This window comes from Cygnus atratus, chromosome 5 (assembly GCF_013377495.2).
Source record: "Cygnus atratus isolate AKBS03 ecotype Queensland, Australia chromosome 5, CAtr_DNAZoo_HiC_assembly, whole genome shotgun sequence".
Taxonomy (NCBI): Eukaryota; Metazoa; Chordata; class Aves; order Anseriformes; family Anatidae; genus Cygnus; species Cygnus atratus.
In genome coordinates, this window is record NC_066366.1 from 25,159,449 (window position 1) to 25,182,695 (window position 23,247).

Here is a 23,247-nt window from a genome sequence, read left to right on the forward strand (position 1 = left end):
GTTTATTGTTTATCTTTTGTTTATGAGGCAGTATTCAAGTTTAATTACTACTCTAAATTAAACTCTAACAGGCATCAGGAGACATCCCTTTACACGACTAAGTTAAAAAAAAAATCCAGAGATTCCAACACTAGATCTTTCAAATAAGTTGGCACATATAGGAAGAAATTAGTCAGTCTGTAACAACACAGGAAGACATTTAAGCACTTGCTACTGTATGTTCGAATGCATTGCATTATGAAACCATTAATATTGTAACAAGCATACAATTATAATTTAGCAAATGGGACGTTATCTAACATTCGGAGGCAAATTGGGTTAGGCTGAGTAGGATCCGAGGGGGAAAGAGTAGCCTAAGGGGGAATCCTACCTTTTCCATTTTGAAATACAAATATATAAACAAATATATATAAATATATACATAAACACACACATTTGAAAAACAGCAACATTAAGTCAGAGGCAAACATCTCAACAGTAACAATCTCTTAAGTTATTTTCTCTGAACATTTGTGCATACAAGGGAGGAAAGAGTCCACTGCATTTACCACATGAGTAAGGGACCAGGTTTAGATGAACTTAGCTGTAGAAAAAAATAAAAGTTGAAAGGAACTAGCAAAAGATTATTCCAGATGGCATCTGTCATATTGTATTTAGGGTTATTTTAAAGAGATTACTGCCACTATGAAAACATTCCATTGACAGAGTTTTCCTGGGCTGCATTTGAAACCCCTGCACAACACATTCAAAAATGGAAGTAAATGTTTTCTAATGCTTATATGTTGATAGAGGGTTTTATTGTATATACCTAAATATAAACAGAACTTAATGGATTAAAAATTAAGAGGTGAGGATGTTAAATACATGTATAATATTTTTAAATCCCCCACACCCTAAGCTTTAATTTAATAAACGGTGAGGAATCTGCAGCTCCCACCAGCCTGATTATTAGAAAACAGTATAGCGAAGCGAAGATTCACTATGAAATTTTACTGCTACTTACTGAATAGTGAGTACGGACATAAATGTTTCCACAACCCACCAATCTAACAAAAACTGCAAGAAGCTGTATTTGTTCATGCAATAGAAGGAAAGAAAAGAAAGGATGGGAGGATACTAAAATGTGACTATATTTAGCTAAGCTGGTTCTGGCATCATTATGGTTAATGTGCATGTGGTGTGCAGTGTGAGCTCAGCAGTTACTGGGCCAACTGTCTCAGTATTTCTGGGAATTCTGCCTATTCACAGTGCAGGGATTGTTCAATTGCTGCAAAATGTACAAAATGAATTTTACAAAAATGAATTGTAAGGAAGGCCCCATTACAACGATTTTACAGCAAAGATGTCAACATCAATTTTTCTTTCATGCATAGCTAATGATTAAAACAGCATATTCCATTTGCCTAAGACAATTTATTTCATATTGGCACATCAAAATATTGAAATACAAAGTTATCTTTACTCTACCCTGATTATTCATTGCTACTGAACCCACACCATTGTTCAAACCTTGAAAAAATAAAACAAACTTGGCAAGAAATACTTAAAACAAAGGCTCATCAATATTCTCCAATTTGTCAACATCTCAATTACAGCAATGGAAAAAAATGTAAATTTCATGTGCTTTGAACACTAAGGGGTCTATTCTTCTGTCAGTGCACATGCGTAACTCCCATCACCATTAATGGGAATTACTCATACATATCAACACAAGGACGGGCCCCTCAAACTTGAAAGGAAGAGATGAATTAATAAGGGCTACTCTCTTCCTGTATCTTCCTCAGCTGAAAAAACTCATTGTTCTTTAAGAGTTTTTCATACTTCATACAGTTCACCTTCATGAGAGCTATGCCTTCTGAAATAATGCATCTCCAGTGAAGCATTATTCATTAGGAAGTTTGATTTTTCACAGTCTGGATGTTTGGACCTTTCTATAAGGAAATTTCTTTCTTACAAAAGACAGTTCTCTTCTAGTAAAACTGTGCCCTATAGGTTTACATATAAAAATACAAAGAAATAAAAATATATTCCAAATCCTTATAATGAATATACATGCTAGCTAGCCTCAGCAAGCTCACCTATACTACAACTTTTTTTTTCCTGTATGTATTACTTTTAGTATATTAAACTTCCAAGACTTCATATGAATATGTTAATTCTTCTTATTAAAATTATTTATTATTATTATTGTTGTTGTTGTTACCCCTCTCTCTCTCTCTCTATTTTCCTCTTCTGCCTGTTAGAGTTTGGTTCAAAGCTTTATGTGGTTTTAATGCCTGAAGGCCTGTCCTGTTATTATGAGCTACTTTCATAAATTTGTGTATTACATAAAGATATAAGTAAGAAATATACCATCTGATTTTTCCAACATGCATCAACCCAGAAGCATAACCTAGGACTAATACATGTGATTTCAGCTAGCATCTGACTTTGCCATGAACCTGATATTGAGCCTTTGCCACAGAAAACTACTGTGGACAAATCTGTGGGTCAAACATCAAGCTATCACAAAAATGGCTCAAAACTCTTTTAAGATATTGGCCTAGATAGTAGTCCTCAGATATTGTATATAAAAGATCCTCTTCATTCAGCACAAGTAGCTACATGAAAAAAAGAAAAAAGATGAACTACTTGTACGAAGGCAAACTGGACTTGATGCTCATTTATTACCTTTATTGCTGTATAACCTAGAAGCAGCTTCCTGTCTCTGGCTTCTCACTTACGGTCAAGTTTATCACCCCAGGCCTAATCCTAAAAGGTGCTGAACTTCCTGAAAGGTCCTGAAAAACAACAGCCTCCATCTGACTTTGCTGGATCAGGCCCTTTTGGTGACTGAACTAAGAATCTGACAAAGCAGGTATACAATCCTGGTATCATAAAGTATGAAACCAAAAGTATTCCCTGGTCCTTTCCTGTAGACCACATGTTTTTAAACCTTAAAAAGATTTATTTCCCACTTTTCATGCATAATCTGCCATATTCATTATTTGAAATATCCCATAAAGAGATTAAATAGGAATTAAAGTCTGGGAGCGACATATCCATCACCGTGGTACAAACTGATGCAGAACTCTAGAAGTCATTTAGCCTTGCGTGTAAGGGCCTTTTTCACTTTGTCTCACAGAGAATCAGGAAAATACAATACCCCGAAAGCCTTTCAGATCTGTTTCCCCTCCCCCTCCCCCCCCAAAGAAGAGGGTGGACGATAAAGCTGCACACACCTTTTAATCTTCCGCTTAGGGTTTTCACACATATATTCCCCGACAAAAACCCCAGGGTCTTCTCTCTCTCCACCCCTTCTCTCAGCCCCTTTCCTGCCATCTCCCTTGCTATAACTCAGCTAACCCAACAGAACCAGTCAGTTTTAAATTTCAGTTGGGACCCCGGTGACCTGTTAATGAATCTACAGAGAGGAGAAAAACTCACAGTGTTGAGTTATGCCTGGTGTTGCTAGCTGACTTGGAGTCAGAAATGCTTGAAGCGTTAACGTAATTGCAAGAATGTGAAAAATGAAGCGTTGGGCTCCTGAGCAAAGCGAAAGGTCAAAGCAAGCCCTACACAAAACAAGTCTCTGGAAGATGGCCTCATTAGACCATTAAATCAGCTTCTCCTTTTTCTCCTCTGTAAGATGTTTAGAGTATTTTATTTTTATTATTGGATATATTTAACTCTTTCTCTTTCCAGGACAGGGGGAAAGAGAATCATACCTACTACATAATTACTGATCTCTAAAATATTATTACATGGCATTGATCTGCATTTGTGAATCTGAACTGGGATGAAGTCAATAAATGCTTGGTAGATTACAGGTCACTAGTACATAGGTTTGTTAGATGATCAATATGTTGTATAGCTTTGTTTTCTGTTGAACAGGTGAGGTGACATGTTAAGAACAACATAGACACTCACCACTAATAAAATTAGGATAATCTTTCAACATTTACTGCCTGAAGGCCTTTTCCTTAACCCTGTCAATGCCAGTGTGTTTCTGATATCAAACATTGACTAAATTAACCCTTTTGATGCCAAAATGGCAGTCATGCACTGTCATGAAGAAACTGTCCTCCACAAGCAGCCAAAACGCCTATAGCTTTTTTGGTTCCAACTTCAGGAATTATGGATGGATTATTTTATGTAATAGATCTGTTTTTGCAGACTTTCTCCGCATGAGGTAATGTCATCACTCACCCATCTCACTTCCATCTCCTAAAAATCATGAGCTGTATGACTTAAGGCAAAAGCAGAGACACATGGAAACAGAGCTCCCAAGAGCCAGAAGAGACTGAGTCTAGTTTGAATCAATCTCTGCTGCCACCAGGCATCAGTGGAAAAGCCCAAAGGTTGCTAATGTAACCTAAGACTCATTACTGAGTTCCCATTCCCAAGAAATCCTCTGGGGCAAGTGGAATACAACACTGGAGGAAGGTCTTAATGAAACTACAGAGAAACCAAGCTGACCCAAACAAGTAGCTATGCCAGAACAGCCAAGATGGCATTCCACCAGCCTTAGGAGTGGCTGGGACAGATTCCCTGCCAGTTCAGCAGTGACAAAGTAGACCCTGCCCCCCTCAAGGAACTGTAGGGAAAATTCAATACAGATCTCTGCACTAGGCCTCCCTCTTTCTAGTCTTTCCCAGGGTTGAGGGAGGAAGAACAATCCAAAGCTGTCTCCAATGGGAATTTTGCCTGCACTGTACGATCATACATCTTTCAGCTGCCAGCAGCTGAGAGGAATGCTGATTTGCCACTGGACGACTGCTTCCTTTTAAAAGGCCCAACCGAGTACAAAGGGAAGCGTATGAGCGATGTTTCACTCTGCTAGAGCAGGCAACACTGGTGACGGATTTGGCCCTTCAGCAACCGTTCATCTTCTGCAGATGTAAGCATAACAGGTTTAAGTCCTATATATTGCCAGGAACCTCAGTTTCCAATGGGAAGGTCATAGTTGTAATCAACTGCTTTTTCTCATGCTTAGGAATATTTCTCCTGCACTCTAATTTACATGGCAAAAGATCGGACTGTCTAGTGAAATGCAAGATCCCTGGATGTCACTACAAGGGATCCCTTTACATCAAGGTATAGCTTGATGAAAAAACGCTTTTAGTTTATAAGGCTTACTGGGACAGAGTAGAGATATAGGCCTGAGCAAATTTCTTACCTAGGGGTGGAATGACCACAGTCACAGGTGACTCAGAAGAATCATTTTTAAGTACATAAATGATCTTCTGCTATGTCAAATATCCTAACCACAGTACAAAGTGTAAACACTTCATCAACAGTAAAGCCTATGGCCAGGTGTAATGCTGGTTTGCTGCTTATCAGTCAGGTTCTCCCTTTCAGGAGTCACTGAACTGCAAGAGCTCATGCTGGACCTTGTGTCAGGCACACAGAAAAGTCCTGAGTGACTCACGTTGGACACGGATCACGCCCTGTGCCATGGCAGCAGAGACTACTAGTGCATAAACAAGTCGTACAAATAGGAGATAAACCCAAACTGCTACACCAGAGACAAACTTTGCAGGTTGCTAGAGCCACAGGGGGTGGGACACCAGACCGTGAGAAAGAGGAGAGGCTCCAGCTCTGTGCCAGGCAGCGGCCACGTGAGAGACGTGAAATGGCGCATCAGCTCAGCCGCCTCAGCGTGGCACCAAGCCATGTTCCGCGGCGGAAGCTCCCTGCAGCGTGAAGCCGACAGCAGCAGCAGCAAGTAGCCTTGAAGGCTGCTCTGCTCCCCAGTCTGGGATCCTGCATGGCTAGCTGGATCATGGGTTTGTCGTTTGGCTGTGCTGGGTACATGTGACCACCAAGTGAGGGGAAAAGCAGTGGCAAAACGTTGCAGATGTGGGAGGTGGAGGGAGCATATCATAAGGCATAAAAAAGGTAGTGTCGCACTTGCTAGCTGAGGCATAGCATGACAACAAAGAGAAATAAGAATGGAGCCCACCATAAACTTTGTTCTTAAAAATCACAATTCTGAGTCAGGTTCCGAGAGTGGCAGTAGACCATCTTTACCCCACTCTTTAGCACTTGAGGCTTGAGTCTCATACCTTCTGGAGCCACTTACATTTCTAACAGGTGAGTGTAAAACACAATCATATCAATATGACAGTCTTTGACACTCACTCAGCATGGATGCAGATGACCACACACAAGGTGCAATGCAGTAGGAAATAAAAAAAATAAAATAATCAAACCTCCTGAAACACAGAGAAGGGCTTCACTGCATAGATATAACAAAGGTTTTGCAGTTCAGGTCTATCTCTATTTACCATTCTGAACTAAGATTTTCAGAAGCAGAAATGAGTCTGTACAAGTAAACATTGCAAGAAACGTTTTTCTGTCTAATTTGGGGTTTGCATATACTTCATATAATTTAGCAGCTTGATGATAACTTCATATATGAATCTTTTCCCCAGCTAAAACTACAGGTTAAATTCTCCGTCTATAACTCAGCTCAAACAACTGCATCACAGCTGGAGAGTATATCTGTCGTTATATTTACTTACACCGCACAAAAATAAACTGTAGATAACCAAATTTGTAAAGGAATTGGCAGAACTAATCAATTGTTATTGCAAAGCTTGTTTGAAGATTAGATATTTCACTTTGAAATAATAATAAAATGTAGCTAAGTGGGTTAAGAAAAGGAAATACCATCTCCCTAAGTTACAGCTGATTATACTGCAAGTCTGCCACTCCATGTTTACTCTAAGGCAGATGTACTGATATAATAAAAAAAGCTGGAGTTATTTTAGTCATGCCTACTTTGCACAGGGAAAAAGTTTGACCTTTTACCTTGCTCGCTGCTGTTGTCTCCACTCTGGGAAGCATGGCCCCCACTGGAGGGCCCCGGTGTGCCTGCCGAGTGCGTTGAGGTTGCATCATCGTGGTCTCTCCAAGATGAAGGATTCTGGTGTCAGTGCCAAGGAATTTTTTCCACAGTTTCCATTCCAATAGTAAATGAAGAACAGAAAGAAAACCGGGAGAAGAGGGGAGGGGGGGGGGGGGGGGGGGGGGGGGGAAAGTATACACATTAGCATTTGTGAAATGTGCCAAACACTGATACTGTTTGCACAGTGTAATAATTCTTCAGCAAAGACAAGCAGAGGAGGTACAAAGATTTATTTGGTAAAATAAAGGACAGATTTTTTTTTTTTTTAAAACTTTCCAAAGAGTTATCTGGATTTAATTGTTTTAATAGCACTGCAGAAGAATATTTGATGAGAAAAAATATATATGTTTCTTAATGAGCAACAAGGGGCTGGGGGGAGGACATCAAATGACCTGCACAGCTTACGATACTAGGTTTTCACATGAGGATTGGGCTAGCTGGCCTGTAAACTACCTCCCCACACTTTGTTTTTCTAGACTGGTGAGAGATGGGAGGGGAGAGGAAGAGGAGGGAAGCTGTTTCAAGAAGTAGAGAATGTGCATGGGAGAGAAACATGCCCTCCCACCTTACCCTCTCTCTCAGCAGTCTGAGTGGTGGAAAAAACTTCAGGCAAATGCAAAGTTGTGGGGAAAAAGCAAGCTGCTTCTGAAAAACATTTTACCAGGAAGATGCTTCTACCCCCCACCCCCCTAACACACACACACACACATTGATATGACACATTTCAAAAGACTTTCTAGCTGTATCACTCTAACAGTTTGCTTAGAAGTATTGTCAAGAATAACCACCAGGTGATTACATAAAATAACACGTATAGTGATTTTTATGTAATTCTTTCTACATTACTATGCATAAAACACGACAAAAGAGAACAGATAAGACAGACGTACAAAGTTTGCAAAACTTGGCTAAGTAAGACCTCAACCACTGTACTTTAGTCACATCGTTCATGCTAGCTTTCTAATTTATTGAGTATTGGCTCTCCTGGAGTAAGGAGCTGCTATTTAAAGGGATAAGTGAGGAAAAGTTAATGTTACAGTTTAGCGCTACTTTGTTGAGTGTATTCTCCTCCTGTCCTCCTCCCCTTTCCTGATCATTCCCAATACCCTGCTGTTGCTTAAAGGAAAACAGGAATTCTACTGTACAGGAAGAGCTTTATCAGCACCACATGAAGGCAGGCAAGAGATGGAATTTCCTCTGGCAGAAAAGGAGAGCAAGAACACATGAAACAGATCAGACTAGGGGCTGGACCTGCATTACTCGTCACCTGTATGTGACAACTTAAATCACGCACACTATAATAATCCCAAACCAAAACAAACAAAAAATATCCCCCGACCTCCAACCCAACTCTCTCAACCCCCACCCCCATCCCACTCCAATATTGCCCGTTAGGTTTGATTGTGTCCTACGTCTGCATTATGAAATAACACTCGGCTATGAAAGCATGAGGAGATCCTGAGAGCAGCAAATGACGAGTACTGATGAATTCTCTGAGCAGGACCAATTCTGACCTCATCTACCCCAACGTGTAGTAGGAATAAGTTCAACAAAATCAACTGATTTACCCATTGTAAAATTCAGTGTAAGTGTGATTGGAATCAGGTCTCAAAATATATATTGAAACATCTCAAAGTAATCTCCTAGAGCTGATTAGGACCACATGCTCTATAGCAACGTAAAATAGAACTGCCAAATAACGTCTTGCTACAAAACCCAGTAACATAAATCTAACGGACCTGACCCAGATCACAGCAGAGGCAAAGGGAAGATCCTCTGACTTCAAAAGGCTGTGAATAAAGCCCTAGGTGACCAAAGGGTAAGAAGGATCCAAATCCCCTTCACCTTACACAAACACACACGTGCATTCACGTATGTGGCTCCACAGCAGGAAGACATAAGCAGAACAGAAGACAGTCCATGATCTTAAATTCACCTAACCTATCAGCACAACTGACAGCACAATAGCATTTATGGTACAAAACCACCACCCTTCCAAAACCTGTAAGACCGATCTACTTTTCTTACACAGAACAACAACAGAAAAATAATAACAATAATAATCACAACAAGGTTTTATATTCATTGAGATTTTTATATTAATTAGGTCTCCGGAATCAAAATTAATACTGTAAGCCCTCGCAACTCCATTTAAAAAGTATATCATTTTACCATCTTTTTACAGAGTCAGGTGGAAAGAAGCAGAAAAAGAATGAAGAGAAGTCTTGAAAGCTCAGGAAGCCCAGACGTTATTAAAAAAAAAAAAAGCGCAGTTGAAAATAAGGTTAGCAAAAAGTTCAGCTAGAAATAAAATGCAAAAACTGAGCGAGTCTCTTTACAGCCTCAATTAAAACACAGTTGTGCCTATGAGCTTCTCTTTTTATCTCTGAGTTAGGAAGCCACTCAAATAGCTTCAAGCTGAAGGCAAACAGCAGACAGGAGCTCTTCAGCCCTCTGCAGCCTCTTAGCGTCAGCTGTTTGCCGGATGGTAATCAGATAAAGAGCTGGAAGAAATACATGAAAAAGGAAAGAAACAATAGCATAGCATGAGTTTAGCCCTCCAACAACACCAGGCTGGAACCTTCTTTTAGGAAATGTAATAATTGCAACATGTTCACCTAGGCTAAACTTTTCAGGGAACACAGAGAGTTATGTTAATTTTATGCACTCCAGGCTCTCTTAAACTGGCTGCTGTTGGAGCTCCTTATCACACATACGAAAATTACAATAATTAACTGGTAACACCTCAGCTATGTTTTAAGGAAAATGCCATCCAAAACCTATCATACAGTATTTCAAAAGCTTAGGCCGGCCTTTCTGTTTCAAAAATGTAATGATTTGGAAACGATCAGTAAATAAGACTTCCTGCAGCTGAAAACACTTGCTGTCTCTACCAGGCTGAGTTGTTCTTGACCTCAGCTTGTACATCCAGTTTTGGAAAGACAGGGTGGATTGATTGGAAATTCAATGTATTTCTTGTGGTACAGTTTTCTTGAGGAAGCAATTTGGCAGTATTTTTTTGAAGGATAGAAATATCCAATGGGGAAGGATGGGGTGTTTACAAGAGGCGACGTTAGAATGTTGGAAGAATCTAAAAGTGAGGGAAATAGCTATGCTTTAATATTATAAAAAATGTCAAATAATTATTGGGGTGGAGTTTACAGCCTCTTAAAAGGCAGCATTCTTTTTCATTGGACTAAGATCATTGTATGCGTCAGTGAACTTCTCTTTTTTTGCCTTAGACTGTTTTCAACTTTGCATCCCTCAAGAAAAACTTCTTGGTGAAATGCCTAATCATAAGTAGATAGTTTACATACATCTTCACACACACACACAAAAAAAAGACCAATGACACCAATGACATACCTGAAGTGTACTTCACTAGAAACACTTTATCAGTATAGTTTAGGTATCTAGAGAGATCCCTATCCAAAGTCCCCTAATATTAATTATAATTTTTCTTAATTTACATAAAATTTGTATTAGGCTATTACACTGTAAAAAAAAAAAAGAGAGAGAGAGAGAGAGAGAGAAACAGATAGCTATAGATGAATTACACAAACTGTTTGCATGGCTTTTCATGTTTTCTTGCAAGGTTTAGTAATATACATTACAGAAGCATGAAACACGCCGAAGTGTGGATGATGTCTGCTAAAATGCAATCGCCTGTTTTGTGTTTATGTGCATACCATAAAATTTTCACATACATATGACCTAAACTAATGCCATATACTGTAGAATGTAAACAGCACACATATAGCTATTCCCAGTAGTTTTAATAATTGGGAGTCAAATATGGTGCTCCTCTTGCTCTTACCTAATTGTGTTAAAGAGCAGTGTTACCAGGAGAAAAGCAGTGAATACTGAGTAGAGCACAATAGAAGGAGATGGAAAATAGATACAAGAAGCTAGGTCTCCAGGGGCAGTATTTTCTATTTGCTGGGCTACAGACTCGCAGCTGATAATGCAAGTTGTAATTAATATAAAAGCAGGAGACAATATGGGGAAAGCTTGTACTAGCAGGGCCACAGGAGATCACTCCGCTGCTATCCACTGTTTCTCATTTACACACACAGCCTTCCCTAGAAAACACAATTTTGCCAGTGTTTTTTCCCTTGAAAGTTAAAAAAAAAAATTGATTTAGCACCACCATTGAATTTTGCTAAATCTAGAAATGAGCAACAGAAAGGACGAGAGTCTCTTGGTATACAAAGCAAATCTGATGTGTTACTCTTTTGTCGATGTTGCAAATCTGGTGGAAACTGTAAGAGTTTTTCACTGCTACAGGATTTCTTGAACAGAGATGTTGTAACGGAGAGATTTAATAGAGGACAACCTTCAGTCAAATTGCAACTCTTACACTGTATGCCCAGAATTACCACTGGGCAAAGTCTGGTGAGTTTTTTTTTGTGAGCGTACATAGTCCCACTGGGGCTGATTCTGATCTCACACTGTTTTTTATGGTGATATTCAAGACTCAATTAACCATAAGGAATTTGCTTCTTATTTGTAACTAGGAAGTCAAATCTATCAGGCCAGCTGATATCCATGTGAGTAAGCTGAGCAGGATTTGGCTCACAAACGTTAACTGAAGTTTTGAGTATATAGCCGTGACAGGATCAGGCCCTTACATTTTATCAGATGAAGTGAACAAAACCATTTATCTTGCGTGAACAAATAAAGCACAACCTACTTTCCTGAAAGAAACCACAGTAGCTGTAGGTCTCACTCCGTTAGGAGAGTTGGAATTGAAGGTCTAGAGGTTGCTCTTGTAAATTAATTTTGCAAACACAAAACTGAACAGAACTACTGACTTGGGTGGCATTCTCCCCCTCAAATACAAGCCAAATCCTGCTTGCCTTGTTCTTACAAGTAACACCTGTAAACACAGTGGAGCTACTGAAGTGACTGATACTACAGAAGTCTGTCTCTATGTATCACGGTATATCAAAAGATGGTGTACTATACCAGGCGCATAAACTCATACACATCCATGCCTGTGCATTTGTGTGCGTGCATGTGTGTACATCTGTGCATGTGCATGTTTTGGATGTATTAAGTTCAGGATGATACCTTAAAGATTGCTGTGGAATGTGACAATAAAAAACTTATTACATAAAGGAACTTTCAATAATTAAATGAGCCATGAAAAACTCCAATTATGTGTGTTTTTTAAAAAGAGTACTCCTGATATTACTGAGGTATATTTTCTTGCAGATGCACTTTTACTATGATTTTTGACTAATTTGTATGAGAATTACATGAGTGAAACAAAACACAAGGTATTTTGGTCTCTCAGATATTTGTGTACATATCTACATATGTACATTTTTTAATTTTGACATTCTTGTCCCTTGACTTTGCATTTGAGTAAAGTGTCAAGAGGATTTTTGACACTCCTAGAATGTGGCAACACTTAAAAGCTACGTGCTTTGTATTTTTCAGTTAAGATTGAAATCAGTCATGTAATCCACCTGTCAGTAAAAAGAACTGAGACTTGAAAAATTAGCTTTTTGTTTGTTTGTTTGTTTGTTTTTTTAATTGTCCTTCTACGTCATTCTGTGTGGCTGCACTTCATCTACGGTGATAGACAACTCAAACCAAAGAGGGAACACCAACATCAAATAGACAGTGAAATACAATGTCATTTCAAATTGAGAGAACCCACATTAAAATTAAAATTAGAATAGCCAAATGTGAGCTGCCTGGTTACTTGGCCTAGCACTGCCCATCAAAAAGAGAAAATACACTATATTTCCTACAGTCTTGAAAGCTTCCTGATGCTCCTTGCTCCTTCAGAAAACACGGGGACTACAGTAACATCCTAAGTCTTAAACCACACACTGAGAAATTTGGTTATGAAAGAAAAAAGGTTGCTTTTTTTTTTTTTTTCTTTTTTCCTCCAGTTAGCTCCTTAGCTCCTTAGTTTCCCTTCTGACCCACTACAGACAAGAAGAGCACCTCTGGGGTCTGATACCGCATTTCTGGCATACTCAACACTCCCTCTTGCATCCATCAGGGTTGGCGTACCTAGGGAATGCAGCACCAGGCCAGTAGCTACTTCCTCAGTCCTCAGTGAAATGTTACCAAAAGGTTTAATTACATAGCTGGAACCTATATATATATTAACATATTTTTATTTTTGCTCGTCTGCAAGATGTCAGGAACTTGCACAGGCCATTCTTCAATAAGAAGTGTTAAAGAAATACAAAATGTCTGGATGTCCAAAAGTACAAAATACAAGTATCTACTCATCTGAGAGCTGAAAGGTTTAATATTCAGACTAATATTTTTCTTCTACAGCTGAGGCATCAGATTTCTGATCTGTCAACAGTCCTTTTATAAAAAAAAAAATGTATGTATATTTCTATCCATTTTTAATTATATTTTATGAATGATGATCTGTATATTATTACCTCTCAGCTGCAAATTGACTATAACATATAAACAAATATCAAGAAGACTGAGGCCCTGATCCTGCTCCTATGAAAGCCAGTGGAAGGAGAGCCATAAATTTCTATGGGGAAATTTCAAGGTTTCAAAGTAGGTTTGTGCTAAAGATAGAATTGTATGGCACCAGGAGAGGCCAGGTACAAAACAAATGTAAATAAAGTACAAAATATTATCGTATGCTGGAAAAAGTTTTAAATTCTCCAAATTTTACAAGCATTACTTTTTTCAGATTTGAGTAGCTGGAAAGAAAAAAAGAAAAATGAGATTTATTGGCAATCTCAACAGATATTTTAAGCTGAACGCAGAATGCAGGATAGGGCCCAGCATGTTTATATTGAATAATAATAAATTGTCTGTGCTGGGAAACTCAACTTGAACTGCAGCTGGAAGGGTTTCTTTCCTTTTTTTTTTTTTCTTTTTTTTTTTTTCTTTCCTTACTGATCTGGTTCAGCCAGGGCATAGCTGTAATTACCTTCTTCCCATCTACAGCTAATACCTCAGAGCAATAAAAAAATATGAGGGTGTTAAAAATTCAAACACTAATTATGGGCTGTTATATTTACTAAACACAGCAGAGTAATAACAAAAGTTTCACCTTCTTGTGGCCAGTGCTGTACTATTTGATCTACCAAGTCCCTGGACCCCTTACACTTACTGTATTACATAACACTTAATAGTGCACTAAAATAAAATTCGATATACACATTTATTACCAAACACATATAGCACAACCGCTTACAGCTGTCTCCATTTTACAGCACAGGTATACCTCTGAAGAGTTCATTCCTTTGTTGATTTTGCTTTTGGTTTCCAGTTCAGTTATATAAATACTACAGCAGTAGATTGTGAAAGGGGAAACACAGTATCTCAGTGTCCCATTTAAAGTCCTATGGTAAATACTGGCTAATCCCACAGTTCTTTTTGTTACTTTTCCTTATGGTACATTTTCAGGTCTAGCCAAGGAATGAAAATGAGAGCTGCATTAGCTCCTAGTTCCGCTCTGCCACTGTCACTGTCACCACCCCTCGCATTCAGAGAAAACACACACACAGGGTGTAGCTTTATACCACTTAGTAAGAACAGAGGTGTATGGATTTTGGGGGTGTCAAACAGCTGTCACAAACTGTCACCTCCACAAGAGAAACCCTGGCACACAACAAATTAAACTACACTTCTTTTTGGCTATCATTATTCATAGCCAATCAGCTGAACCGCTCCTAGTATTTCATGTGCAAATAAAACCATGAGGGGAAGACCCTGGATCAGAATAGTGGGCCAATACATAAAACAGAGGAAACAACATGCTGTCTCTGTCCTTCTGAAGTGGCTCATCATCACCCCTGCACCAACTTTCACCAAATGAGATCTAGCCTGAGGCTATATATTAAATATGCATATCAAAGCAAATGAAAAAATAAACCTGGAGAGTCAAATTGGACAAATTTGCATGCTTGAACTATTACATTTTCAGGTAGATGCTCACAAATGATAGCTCACTTTTTGATACCCCTGCATGTTTATATGAGCAATTTTTGAAGCGTTTCTTACTTTATATATAAAAGTGGATTTCTTCCTGCTGCAACCTTGTACAATGCAAACATAGACGTGTACATACACAGTAGTTTGACTAAGCTATAAAAGAGTATTAAAGTTTTGTTGGGAAAACAAGCTGCTATACAAAAAAAAAAAATCCAATAAGGAGACACATTTCCCAAAACGCATGAATAAAATGTAACTATGTGATACAACTCTTCATTTCCCAGTTGGTGTTCTGGTTGCACAAATTATTGCTTCCTTTCAAAACAAATAGCAGGGGGCTAAAGTAAAAATGTTATAGCTCAAATCTCCAGGAAATAAAAGGCTTTAAATTATAATACCCAATGAAGTGGTAAACCCTAACGGGTGCAAGATAAATGGGTTGTCATATTTATTTGAGTTTGTTTTTTGGGCCACAAAAACAAGAGGAGATTCTTCTTAGGGAAGATAATAGTTATCAAATTATTAAAATGCTAACCCCCTCCACCCTTGTCCTATCATTGTGCGTGAATTTAAATATTATAATGGAGCACTGCAAATTGGCTTGAGCATTCGCCATCTGCCAGAACCCTAAACAGGCTAGTTTATCTAATCTCTTCAATATAAACATAAGCATGCTCCATTTCTACACTTCCACTTGAAACACACTCTTGTAAAGAAACTGCACTGGAAAAACATGTACTTTTTTTTTTTCTATTGCTCTAAATTACACACAATGACCCTATATCTTTCGAGGTGCCACTCATTTAAATTTCTTTTCTAGTACCCCCCATAATACTTATGCACACAAATTTAGGGTTGTAAAATGCCATAAAACAAATATTTTGGAAATAGCGTCATGCCTCATGGAGTTTATTATCTACATGTGAGATACCTGATAAGCGGGGAAACTTTCAGGAACCACTGCCTATATTTTTTTTCCCCTCAGAATAAGAGATTTCAAATGCAAAACATCACAGAAATCTTGTTCTACAATGTTTACTTCGCACAAATGAGAAAATGAAAGCTAAGGCTTGGGTCCAAAAATACTTTCAGGGCTCTGGAACTAGACAATACCAGGAGGGGGGCATTTAGAAGAATTTAGTATTATTTTATCTCCCAGTTCAGCTTCAGTCCAGGTCTAATGTAATTATCAAATACACATAGAAACAACATATTTTGAAAGGAAACAAAAGCTCCTAGAAAGCTCATTCTCCCTGGGCTTAAAGCTACTCTTCTTAACACACTAGGAAATAAGGGCAGGCGCCTGTGCAGAAAGCATGGTTAACTTCACACCGGGTGTTAAATTAATATTTCAACCGCTAAAATATTAGACTGTATCATTTAGATTATGAGTTCAATTGAACCTAAAACTGTGTAAACCCCTTTTCCCCCCAGGGATGCGTTCCTATAAATAAACTAGAGTTCACACCCACTCTTTTTAACCATAGCATAGTTCCCTTTTCTGCGGTACCAGCCGCAGCCTTTTCCTTCACATCCCGAAGTCTCTCTGTGTCTACATATTTTTAAGTGTCACCAGAGCTGCTCCAAAACCCGGAAAAACAAAGGCACTCTCCTTACCACGCACACCAACGTTCAGTCCCACACACATAACACTAATTCACCAACTCCTAAAGTGTTAAAATCAACCGCTAACCTACGGTTACTCAATCATAATTCTCTCCAGCTTTCTGTAATACATTGTTAATAATTGCTTCATCAAGGTTACTGTCTTTTATTATGAAGATGCTTCAGGCGTTTGGCAACAAGTCCATATTCTGACAATAAGTTGCTATAAAGCACGAGCATTGGAAACTCTAATGTGCTAACCCCCTTTTTAATGCAATGTAGTATTGCCAATAATTCTCATCACTTGTCATCCCCACGAGAGGGGAGGGGGGAGGAAATCAGCAAACTTTCTCCCTAACTTTCTTGTCTCTGTTTCCTTGCATTGCTGCATTGATTACAGAGTTGGCAAAGGAGAAGAAAAAGCACCGATCACCACATCAAACCGACAGTTTGCTAGCTCCTCGAGTCGCCCAGACCAGGAAACTTTACAAACCGATGCAAACCCGCTGCTTTACAGATGGAAACTGAAGGAACCTTTTGCATTTTCACAACTTTGCAAATCGGGGGGGGGGGGGGGGGGGGGGGGAGGAGGGGGGGGGGAGTTTAAGGTAGGAGCTGAGCTTGCAAAAGGTAGAAACAGCACTAATAGACACCAGCCACAAAACAATGAAATCGGGGACAGGTCCTCTAAGCAGGTTAAAAGTCTTAGAAAGTGCCATAAAGAAATCAAAAGGACTTACATGGTCGGCTAAATTTGTGGAAGATCCTGAGAGTTCTTCGTGGTCTGATTTGGAGCTGCCATCCCTTTCATCAATAACGAGGTCTATTGGCATTTTTCCTTTCAAACAACTAATGTACCGATGGCAGAAGTTATCGCACAATTCATGAACCTGAAAGCGGTAACAAGAATAATAGCATCAATAATGGCGAAATATCGGGTTGCAACTATTTCTGGTAGCAAGAGCAACACTCTGATCTACTCCACGAGTAACTCTAATTAAGGGGCACAATAGCTGAAGGCGAGGAAACAATAGAGAAATTGTTGCAGCGCATATTATTCTCTTGAGACTCGCCGCAGCAACAAGTTAGAGAGAGCGAGAGAGAGCTAGGGGGCTCAGCCTGGCGTGCGGAGGGCCGGCCGGCCCGGGGGCAGCTCCGGCCCCGGGGTCGCGGCCCCCGGCGGTGTGTGGGGAGCGCAGCAGGCGGGCACCGCTCGTCGCCCGGGACGGCAGCGGGGCGATGCGGGGCGCCCACGGCTCGGTGCCCCGGGCCAGCAGCGTGACGACGAGCCGCCGAGGGGCTGGGAACGGCCGTCCCGGGCAGGGCACAGCCCCCTCCCCAGGCCGAGCAGGGGCCCCCTGCCTCTTGCAAACATTTACTGCCTGTTTGGGGTTAGCACGCCTGCCAGAGCTGCAGAGGAGCGGGAGGGCTTTCCTTTGGCTTTTTGCTAGACGGGTTGTTTCCGAGTCACGGAGGGAACTTCTGCCGAGAGCAGGGGCAAGAAGGACGCACGGGGCTTAATAATGGATAAATGCGAGGGCTCGGCTGGAATTACGCTGAACAAAAAATGCCGGGCTGGGCCGGGCATGGCTGTCGGGTGTCACATGCCCCGATGGCACAGGTTGCGGTACCACGCCGCCTTTGCCCCAGGTCCCCCGGCCGTGCCACAAGGCCCCCCGAGCGGCCGGGGGGCGCAGGGCAGGAGCGGCCCGCCGGGGAGGGGACGGCCTCCCCCCTCCCTCCGCCCCGCCGCTTACCTTTTCTAACTCCAAAAGGTGAAACCTTAGTACTTGTATTGCTTGGATCATCTGCAAGAAAGTTTTGAGCCACGGGTTAGGTGGGAGAAAAGAGCACGGGGGCTGCACGGGGCTGCGAGCCCAAAGGGGCGAGGGGGAGACGGGGGCTGTCAGGGCGTGCAGTCATTATCCGGGATTTTAGCTCCTTGGTCACGCTTGAACAATTTCGGTCAACTTTAACCTCAGCACTTGATTTTTATCATATCTATCGGAGGCGCGGCGATGAGCGCTTGTTGCCGCCACCCCCGAGCTTCCCCCTTCTCTCGCCCTCGCTCCCTCCCCGCACCCCGGCCCTGGCTTCGCAGGGGCCGCGGAGAAACCGAGCACACGCTCGCATCCCCCCACCGCCCCCAGAAGGAGGGAGGGAGGGGGGGGTGAACACTTTGGCATCTTCTTTACAAGCGGATTTAGTCACTTTGAATATTGAAAACGTTCACATTAGCAAAAGAATGACGTTAGAAATCTCCGTCCCTCTCTCCCGAAGCACTTATTTCCCTCACTTTAGCTCCCCGTGGCTTTTCCGCGCTGCCCCGCAAGGCGCTGGGGCTGCCGGCGTTGCCCCGGCTCACTTCGCAAGTGCAGCCCTCTGAAGGCTGGGGCCGGGCCGGGCCGGGCCGTGCAGCCGAGGGCCGGCTGCCTTCCTCCCGGCGCTGCCGAGGGCGAGGGGCTAACACGGGGCCGGGGAAGGCGAGAGGGGAGCGGGGTGCAGGGGCGCTGGGGCGAGGCCTTACCAAATTGTCCAACTCTGGGTTTGAAGAAAAAAGTGGTTTTTCAGCGCGGACCTGCAAGGAGAAGGCAAAGCAGCGTGAGTTGCGGGTTCTTCCCTCCCTCGGCCCCGCTGCCCCTGGCCCGAAGGGAGCAACCCCAAGGGGTGACAAAAGCAGGCAGCGCAGCCCCACGGCCCCGCTGGGCGCCCCGCAGCCGGGGGGTGCTGCAGGGAGCCGGCCCTGCCCCGGCCGCCCCCCGGCCCTGCCGGCTCCCCGTCGTTCCCCGCTCCCGCTGCCTCCAGACCCGGCCCCAGCCGCGTCCCCCTTCCGTCGGTGCTCGAGGGCGAGGGCCGGCGGCCCCGGCCCGGCAGCGCGCCCCCCGCCGCCCCCTCCCGCCCCCCGCCGGCGGCCGCGGAGGGGGCTCGGGGGGAGGGGGGGGGGGTTCGGGGGGGGCTGCCCCGGGCAGGGCCCGGCCGCGGGGCTCGGGGGCCGGGGGCAGCGGCAGCGCCGGGAAGGGCCGGGGGCGGGGGGAGAGGTGGCGGACCTGTTTGGCGAAGACGGCGATGTCCTCGTTGAAGGAGTCGGAGGAGCAGACGTCCCCGCCGGCCACGCCGGGCTCCCGGGGCGTGCAGGTCGCCAGCTCGCACTTCTCAAAGACCAGAGCTAAGAGGGGGAACAACGGGTGCCTACCGGGCAGTGGCACACAAAGAGAGCGGGAGGGGGTGGGGAGAGGGGGAAAGAAGAGCTCTAATCAACAAGTATTTTTTAAATGCACGTACACACACGGACACACGGACACGCTCTGCAGCCTTTCGGTATTGCTTCGGGCAGAGCAGGGACGATCTCGCCTCGAAATAAAACACACTTTTTTTTTTCCTTTTCTTTTCATTTTTTTTTTAATCTTTCGGAAATTACGAATGGCCAAGCCGCATCCCCTGTGCAGTCCCCAGAGCTGAGGACAAAAGTGACCTCCACTCACACGCCCGGCGCACCAAACACACTCACTCAAGCAGGCAGCAGCTCATCTGGGAACCTTCCCCTTTTCGCCACAGCCTAAAATAACGCGAAACCTGGGAGATCCCATCCCTACCCTCAAGCTATGACCTAAAATGAGAAGCACGGGGAGGCAAACTGCAAACTACTTAATACGTAATTTTATTTTTCAAGGGGCCTGCTAACAAAAATGTGGTGAAGTTTCCTGGCTTAGGAAGCACACCCAAGTAAAATACCAGCTGTCCAGATAAGTGAGCTGGGGAGGGGGCGGAGGGAGGGAGCACTTCTCGAAATATTTTCCCATAGTTGGTGTAGTCAGGAAAAAAAATATTTTATCTGCGTGCTAAGTAGTAAGCATGAGTTGGTCTGTTTCCCCCTTTGGTGTCTGATCAAGGCCCCACACTCTGTCACAGACGTTACTATCTCTCCTTTTAGGATAATTCGGTATTTTTTGCTAAAAGGCACTGGAGGGAATCGGTGTCATTCCCCCCCCAAGCAGTGCCCTGGCACAGGCTCGAGTTTTGTTGGGTACGTGTTTCTTTTTCCTCCCGTTCTCTCTTTCCTACACATAAAACTCAGCTCGCTGCCTCCAATGCATTTACTTCGCTTATCTCAGGGAAGAGCTGCTCGTGAGAAGCGAATCCCTTTTATTCTTACTGTCTTCGGCGATTTGAATATCTCTTTATTTACAGTGTTGGAAGAGTGTTACTATGGCACGGAGGAGAACACCAGAACACCACTTCCTCGCCTAAAACCCAGCGCCAAGAGAGCCACATCTCTTGTCTGAAGTCCTGACCGGGGCCTTTCCGAGCGAGACAAAAAACTCGCGGTAAAAAAGAGAAAAAAAAAAAAGAAAAAAAAAAAAAAAGGAAGACAAGCCGCCCCCCATTCCCTTTCCACCGAGGGGTCTCTCTTCCAGGACGTGTCTCCCGAGGGTGCCGGCACCCCAACCCCGCGGGCCGTGCCTCCGCGCATCTCCCCCGGCCCGCAGCGCGGGGCCGCCGCCGCCCCCCGGCCGCCCCCCGGGAGCCCCCCGGCGCCCGCCCCGCTCCTGCCCTCCCGCTCGGCGGGCAGCGGCGCCGCGTCGCCCGGCGGCACCTACCCGTAGATCGCATCCTTGTCCCGCTTCAGGGCGTCGTTGACAGCGGAGCCCATGCTGGCCGGCATGACATTGGGGTGCGGGGCGTGGGCCCCGTAGTGCTGGCCGGCGTGCAGCGGCGGGCCATGGTTGAGGTGGTGCACCGGGGGAATCGGCCGGGGGGCGTGGGGGTCCCCGTACATGGACGCCGGCACCCCTACTCCGTCCATCCCGCCGTAGTGGGGCAGCTCATCGTACTGTCAAAAACCGGGCCGGAAGAGAAGAAAGCGAGAGAAAGAGGGGGGGGGGGGGGGGGGGGGAGAGAGGGGGAGAGGGGGGAATAAAAAAACAAACAAACAACAACAACAAAAGTCAGAAGAGAGTAAAGCACCCAGGCAGACGCAAACAGAGCAAAACAAAACAAGAACAGCCACAACAGAGAGAGTGAGATGTGCGAAATGAAATCGGCTGGGAGCAGGGGCAGGGGCTGGAGAGGCTGAGGGAGGCGTGGGGGTGTAGGGAGAGGGAAAGGGGGAAAGTGAGTGCGTGTGTGTGTGTGTGAGTGTGTGTGTGCGGGGGGAGACGGTCCGCTTCGGCACGGCTGGAGAGACCCTGGCGAGGAAACCGGGATGGAAAGGAAGGAAACGGAGGAGAGAAACTAGAGTTGCTCTGAATTAGGAAGGAAGGACGAAAAAATCAAATGTAAATGAATAAACAAGCAGAATCCAAAGCAGCTAGATAAATAAATCATCACGGGGAAGGAGAGAGGAAAGGTGGGGTGCATCGGAGGGGAGGGGGTGGGAGATAAAGGGGGAAATAATCTGAAAGTTACCAGAAACATTATTTAGTAGCAATTCCCCTTGTCCTTGTCAAAGCCAGAGACAAAAAAAAAAAAAAAAAAGAAAAAGAAAAAAAAAGCAGCTATATATGTATACATATATATACGTTCGTATATATACACACACACATATGTATTTGTTAGTCTGTCCTGGGCAGCAGCAGCAACGGCGGCAGCAGCAGCAGCAGCAGCAAGCTTTCCCCTGTGAACCCCGTGCTACTGAGCAGCCAGAGAGCAGGGAAATCGCGCTGCTGGGGGAAAAGCTAGAGAGGAAAAAAGCGTGGAACAATTGCAGAGAGAGACACACACACACACAGAGACTCACGCACACACACAAAAAGCTAGTGAATAATTTTTGCTGCTATTTTTTAATAGTGGCCGCCATCATCATCAGCAACAGAGGAGAGCAAATCGGACAGGCCCCTCTTAAGAGAGGATTTATATATAGGTAAGTGTTGGAGATTTAAACCTACCCTTTGCGCCATCAGTCTGCGCTCCAATAAACTCCTGGATGTGTCGTATATTTAATATCCCAGTCCAGCAAAGAAAGTGATTTAGAGTGAAGAAGATTCCTTTTTTTTTTTTTTTTTTTTTTTTTGCAACCCACTTATAGACTTCTCCTGTCCTCCAATATGGGTAAATAATAATAACAACAACAACAACAACAATAATATATAAAAAACAGTCAGGAACCACGATGAGTTTCTGTGTATTTCTTCTCTTTTTTTCTGTCTCTTTCTCTTTCCTTTTTCTCTTTCTGTCTCTTTTTCCTTTTTTCTTTCTCTATGCAAAAAAAAAAAAAAAAAAAATTGTCAAGCCCCCAAACTGAAGGTTACGATCGGCCCGTCAGCAACCCACATGTAACCAAACTGTCGTGTCTCATGGCTTTTTGCCACTCCAGCTGTCAATCAAAGCCAGGGAATGTCAAGGTAGTGAATGAATGATGGTTGATGATGATGAAGAAGAGAGGAGGAATCTTTTTAACCCCGGTTCCTTCTTCCAGTAACTCCGCGCTCAGGTTTTGCCTTTTAGGATCGCTAGAGGGTTCTTTTTTTTTTTTTTTTTTTTTTTTGAGTACTGTGAAGGGGGGTGGGGAAAGATGCGAAGAAAAAAAAAAATCGAATAGTTTGCAAAGCCCGGAGACTTCCCCCTCTCCTCTCTCTCTCTCTCCTTTTTTTTTCTTTTTTTTTTTTTTTTTTTTCCTCCTCCTGCCGGTGGGTATTTTGCCTCCCTCTCTCCCTCTCTCTCTGAGATGAGTGAGTGTCAGTAAGCGCTGGCAGGTTGGCTGCGGGCTGCCTTATAGAAGCGGCTCAGTTTCGCGGCGCCGATCGGCGGGAGAATGAAGTGACGGAACCCGGAAGTGGCGGTGGCCATAGCCAGTCCTGCAGCACGGCGGCGGCGGCGGG

General features: G+C 43.4%; 1 protein-coding gene across 5 annotated transcripts in view; it reads right to left on the reverse strand.

The window, feature by feature from the left end:
* MEIS2 (Meis homeobox 2) overlaps positions 1 to 22,904 on the reverse strand; it is a 171,895-nt gene extending 148,991 nt beyond the window's left edge. For 4 of the 5 annotated variants that reach the window (XM_050710828.1, XM_050710826.1, XM_035539964.2 and 1 more), the window contains exons 1-7: positions 22,315 to 22,904; positions 21,028 to 21,260; positions 19,477 to 19,618; positions 18,957 to 19,007; positions 18,187 to 18,237; positions 17,170 to 17,319; positions 6,796 to 6,910 (exon numbers count right to left, since the gene is read on the reverse strand). In XM_050710828.1, the coding sequence (XP_050566785.1) occupies positions 6,796 to 6,910; positions 17,170 to 17,319; positions 18,187 to 18,237; positions 18,957 to 19,007; positions 19,477 to 19,618; positions 21,028 to 21,260; positions 22,315 to 22,326 (754 nt within the window). In that variant the 5' untranslated portion in view covers positions 22,327 to 22,904. Of the gene's footprint in view, positions 1 to 6,795; positions 6,911 to 17,169; positions 17,320 to 18,186; positions 18,238 to 18,956; positions 19,008 to 19,476; positions 19,619 to 21,027; positions 21,261 to 21,835; positions 22,078 to 22,314 lie in introns of those variants that run through there. The other variant, XM_050710827.1, reaches the window with a different exon arrangement.
* Positions 22,905 to 23,247: the final 343 nt, after the last annotated feature.